Source organism: Morone saxatilis, unplaced genomic scaffold (genome assembly GCF_004916995.1).
Source record: "Morone saxatilis isolate NCDOM2014 unplaced genomic scaffold, NCSU_SB_2.0 Contig18, whole genome shotgun sequence".
NCBI classification, from domain to species: domain Eukaryota; kingdom Metazoa; phylum Chordata; class Actinopteri; family Moronidae; genus Morone; species Morone saxatilis.
Window position 1 is genome coordinate 246,966 of NW_023339740.1, and position 5,401 is coordinate 252,366.

The window sequence follows — 5,401 nt, forward strand, 5'->3', positions numbered from 1 at the left end:
CCACCAGCCGGCACGGTGGGATAGGGTGACAGGGGAGAAGGTTAGGAAAGGTGAGAGTAAAATCAAAAATTAGAGGATTAATTGATATTCCTGCCTACATCACAGGTGTCTGCGGATATCTCCTTCCATCATTTACAGTGACATGAATAAAGAAATATACAGCACGAATGGTTTTGGCAATGCCAATAAAACAACACTTAAGCTGGAAGACCGAAAGACTAGCTAAAAGCTAACAAACGCATCTAAGTGGGGCCCCTATTGTGTCTACCTTCCATCTACAGAGTTGATATCGTGAGACCATTGTGGAACGGTTTTGCTGGGAATGATTACTTCATAGTATATCTGTGACCCTTGACCACAAATTATCTGGTAGTTGAATTATGGTGCTGTTTTTCTTCACACCATAGTGGCAAAGTTGTATCCTTTTCCCTTCCATTCTTTAAATTGAGAGCAGGGCAAGAATACTAATTCATCCTCTATGGTGTACGCCAAACAGTTCCATTACGGGTACCCAAGGGTGTAAGAAAATTTCAAAAAATTATAGATATTGTGACATGTTACTTTTGTGGACATTGTAATAGTGGTCTCAAAACACATAACCAGTTGTTGTGCCGAAACACCCCAACTCTTTTTAAGATGGCAGCGTTGTAAACTAGGATGCACCCAGCCAGCAACTTTTTGCCGACGTCGATACCAATGTTTTTGTTTGATTATTTTTTTAATTTTTTTGCCTTTTGTGCGGAAAACAAAGAAATCACAGATATCATCTCTGCCATGTTTGCACATCTGTATTTGGCATGCATATATGTACCAGGTGTGGAAACTGAATTATTTCTCCAGTACCCAAGTTAAAAGATCCAGGCAACTGATGTTTTGGATATGTTTAACCAATATTATGACAAGAATGTATTTATTGTTAAAATGTTATTTAAACTGTTTTAGAATTTAATCTTCTCTCTTTCCCCCTCCCCCCCCAAACCCTTTGCCCTGTTGGGATCAATCCCCCTCATCCCCTACCTTCCCTCCTCTTCCTCCTTCCCTCCCACCCATCCTCCCTGTATTCCAACCTTCCTCCGCTGCGGTGAGATCTCCCCACCATCTCTGCCAAGCTGTCGGACATGTCAGGACCCGTGCCTAGCCGGGCCCGAGTGTACACCGAGGTCAACACTCATCGGCCCAGGGAGTACTGGGACTACGAGTCCCACGTGGTTGAATGGGGGTAAATATCTTGTCGACCCTCACACAACATTTGCAGCGTGATGCTTGACAGCTCTTAACCCCCGCTGATGTTTGGTTCACTTTCACAGAAACCAGGATGACTTTCAGTTGGTGCGGAAGCTAGGGCGTGGCAAGTACAGCGAAGTCTTTGAGGCAATCAACATCACTAATAATGAGAAGGTAGTGGTGAAGATTCTCAAGGTAAATCTATACAGAGACTGAAAACTGGATCAAGTCAGTGGCTTTGTTTGAACGATTTAATGCTTTAATCCCATCTGACTAACTCTGCCTCATTGTTATCCCTTCAGCCTGTGAAGAAGAAGAAGATCAAGCGTGAGATCAAGATTTTGGAGAACCTACGTGGAGGTCCTAACATAATCTCCCTCATCGATATTGTGAAAGACCCAGTAGTAAGTACAGTTTATGGATTGGCAAGAAAACTTTGATTCTTTGGCAGCAGAGGTTTGTTTTGTGTGTATGACATGATTTACATTTCATAGAAGCATAAACTGTATGTTGTTGTTCTGAAATATCATTACTGTACCAATAGCGTGGTGAGCCCACCAGCTGTGCAAGCATATCGATTTCACTTGGGCTTGCGAAGTATGTGTCTGTAAGTACTTAGTCAGCTATGGCTTTAACATAGATAGTTGTATCCAAGCAGTTCTACAGCCTTGTGTTCCTGTGTTGTCTCAGGGCTCTCAAATGTTTTTTGCTAGTTGGGTGATGTTCAAAAGCTGATAAGTTCTTTATGGTAAGCAATCCCAGGGACTATGGAACCAGAGGACGTAAAGTCATCAATTAAACAAGGAACTAATAGTCCCTTTTGCAGATTCCTGTTTGTGTTTCTACCACATTTCATGAACTCTGAAGATAACGCTGATGGATTAAAAACAATAGTAGGGTTTGAATCACAGTTTTCACACGTGGGAACAACAAAGTCACCCTATTCTTTGTTTTTACTGTTGACTGATGCAGGGTTTTGCTTTATTAGCAGTTTTCATGTGACCATAAACACCCTCTCAGCTGCCACGCAAGCCAGATGCTATTGGCTTTTGTTATGGCACGGCAGTGACATTTATATTAAAAAAATTACACTCCTTGGAAAGACAACTTCTTTTATCCCCCTTGTCTCAAATTTGCGGTAAGCTGCGAAATACGTAGTTGGAGTTTCACACAACAAACCCTGGTTTCCTGGACAATTAAAATGCTCACTTGCACTTGAGCTCATAAACTTTGCCTTTACCCAGGCAGTTTTCTTGCAAGTGCCCAATCGTACTGAGCATGTGCAACTCTCAACAGAGATGAGAAGGATGTGAGATTGCTCACTCCTGGGTTACTTCTATCGTGAGCTCCAGAAAAAGAGGTTTCAATTGGTCAAGTGATTTGCTAGATTGGTGGCGTTTTACTTAGCGGGCAATCTGAGATGTGTGGAAGTGAAAAGGGAGACAGAAAACTCCAGAACACCTTTTACCACAGGAGATTTTGCAAAGTGTTTGATGGTTATTTCTGCTTAAAATGACAAATAATCTTTCTACTGAACAGACAAAACATTCAAGGGTGTTGCACTTTGGCCTTTTGATTAACAAATTTGTTTGTATCTTCTGCCATTTATAGCTATGTCATTTATAAATAATTAATTGTAAAAACAGTTGACAGACTGGTAAAAGATGAGTAACTGTTGGAGCCGTACAGTTTCCCCATTGTAATTAAAGATCCTGGAAGCACCTTTTGCCAGGTATTTTAAATATTTGCTTAAACACTTGACCCATTGAACCATTTGACACAAGATATGCAGACTATGCTGATAATTTATCAATCACAAGGTATTCATAAAGTAAAAACACCATAGGTTTCTTGGATTCTCTGTGTTTATGTCAGGGTAAATAAAATGCCTTTTTACTGTTGCTCAGACAAACAAAGCAGTTGTAAGACAGCACATGGGCTCTGTTAGTTTTAGAGGCTGATTAATAGAAGGTTGGTAAGTTGCAGCTCTATTTCACACTGTAAGCAACAAGTCATCATTTGTGGGTGTGGACAGACTCAAAAATGGTCAGCAGCTATAAAGCTCTGGTCAGACTACTTGTGTATTTTCCTAACATTTAGTGTCAAACTATTATTAGCTAGCTTGGGTGAGCTAGTTACATAGACTTAGAAAAAAAACAAATGAACTGCTCTTCCAACCTTGTTTTGTCTGTTAACTAGAATTTAAAATCAAAACATAAAAGAAATGAATGGCTGTATTCCACCTTGTCAATGGTGAAGCTGGTTAGCCTGTTGTCAGTGAGATCAAAATAAGAGAAACTGGAATTTGTGTAATATGATTGGCTAGTGGCAGCTGTTGTCTGAGTTTCCTTGCTTATGTGTACAGGAAATAAAAGGACATTTGTAGACTTGGCTGTTGCTCACGGTGTGGCTGCCTGGCTAGTCCCTACAGAGTTTGCATTAGTGCCATAGCAGCGTATTGTTGCTGTTTCAGTCAAATAGATGAATTTATCTGAGCCTAGTTGTAGATATTATTGGTTCAAACTGCAACATAATCAATACACAACATTATTTTTTTACAGTCCCGGACGCCTGCCTTGGTCTTTGAACATGTTAACAACACAGACTTCAAGGTAGGAACTAAACTTTTTCTTTACTCTGTGTGTTGGATAAGATTATGGAATCCTCCTTTCTTGGCATACTACTCGTTTTCCCGTACACGTGTGTGTATGTGATGGAGGAATATTGAAATGTCCAGTGCTATGTCTTCGGTGCCAGAAAGTCATCCATTTTCTAGTTCTATCCTCAATCGCTGGCACATTCCCACAGGTCTCCGTGCCTGTTTTTAATGCAAGACATTGCTATAAAAGCTAAATGACTTTGTTTTGGTCTCCAGCAACTGTACCAGACCCTGACAGATTATGACATCCGGTTCTACATGTACGAGATCCTCAAGGTGAGTCCTCTGTGGTTTAGCTATAACCTCAAAGTGTCCTGAGGGTGGTGAAGCATTAACTCCCTAAACACGTAGTTGTCTTTGATTCGTTCCTTGTTTTTCTTCAGCTTTCTTTTTTTCTGTTTTTGTACATGCTTGGTTACTCAGACATTATCAAGCCTCTGTTTAGGCCATCGACATTGTGTGTGTCATCTAGTAGGCAGCTCCTCGTAATCTGTTGCTGTTTTGGAATTACTGGGAAGAAAAAACAGTGTGACCAATGGATAACAAAGTCCCTTTGCTCTTGTGTGCAGGCCCTGGACTACTGCCACAGCATGGGAATCATGCATAGAGATGTGAAGCCACACAACGTGATGATTGATCATGAACACCGCAAGGTAAGCAATGAACACAGTCCCTGTAGCCAAAACAGAGAGATCTGAATAATTAAATGGAACTGTTGTGTAGTTCTTATTTGGCTGTTGTCTCGCTACCTCTGTTCTTTTTCTCCATTGTGTGCCCATTGGATTCATGGATTCAGTAATATATATATATATAAATGAGTAAATGTCTATTTAGTTTGCTCTGTTGGACACTAACATGCATGCTCCCTGTAGTTGCTAACTGCTTAATTTCTTTGTAGTTGCGCCTTATTGACTGGGGTCTGGCTGAGTTTTACCACCCAGGACAGGAGTACAACGTCAGAGTCGCCTCCCGCTACTTTAAAGGACCCGAGCTCTTGGTGGACTATCAGGTACAGCTGTAGGCTAATATGTTTTAGTCGGATTTAGCATGTTTTATATATCTGATGGATGTTACTGGAGATCCTTCTGGGGTGCTCTTTGCTTTGCATTTGTCTTCATTACCTGTTTCAAATGTTTTTTTTTTTATTATTATTATTGTGAAACATCGATTTGAAACATAACAAAACCATGTGTTGGCCATGCTTTATTTTCCGCATAAAGGTCAGAAGGAATGGAAAAACACATGAAAATAAATAATAAAATATAGTATGGAATCCTCCTTTCTTGGCATACTCGTTGTTTTCCCGTACACGTGTGTGTATGTGATGGAGGAACATGAAAGTCCAGTGCTATGTCTTCGGTGCCAGAAAGTCATCCATTTTCTGGTTCTATCCTCAATCGCTGGCACATTCCCACAGGTCACTGAGTGATGGGTGATAAAATCACTTTTCTAACACTGATGATGTCATACAGTTAATTATTGCAGTTTGAATGGATTAAGGCCTCCGCACACCAACCC

At 40.6% G+C, this 5,401-nt stretch overlaps 1 protein-coding gene and 2 non-coding genes across 4 annotated transcripts in view; all 3 read left to right on the forward strand.

Moving 5' to 3' along the window:
- Positions 1 to 961: 961 nt before the first annotated feature.
- LOC118327961 (casein kinase II subunit alpha) overlaps positions 962 to 5,401 on the forward strand; it is a gene marked incomplete at its 5' end in the record, with an annotated part of 8,517 nt that continues 4,077 nt past the window's right edge. Inside the window, 8 exon segments of one of the 2 annotated variants that reach the window (XM_035661511.1) lie at positions 962 to 1,219; positions 1,308 to 1,419; positions 1,527 to 1,628; positions 1,769 to 1,831; positions 3,786 to 3,836; positions 4,100 to 4,159; positions 4,453 to 4,536; positions 4,782 to 4,892. In XM_035661511.1, coding sequence (XP_035517404.1) covers positions 1,119 to 1,219; positions 1,308 to 1,419; positions 1,527 to 1,628; positions 1,769 to 1,831; positions 3,786 to 3,836; positions 4,100 to 4,159; positions 4,453 to 4,536; positions 4,782 to 4,892 — 684 coding nt within the window. 2 annotated transcript variants of the gene reach the window in all.
- LOC118328951 lies at positions 3,888 to 4,026 on the forward strand. Its single transcript, XR_004796759.1, has one exon. It is a non-coding gene; the product is annotated as a small nucleolar RNA SNORA57 (small nucleolar RNA).
- On the forward strand, positions 5,158 to 5,294 carry LOC118328950. Its single transcript, XR_004796758.1, has one exon. It is a non-coding gene; the product is annotated as a small nucleolar RNA SNORA57 (small nucleolar RNA).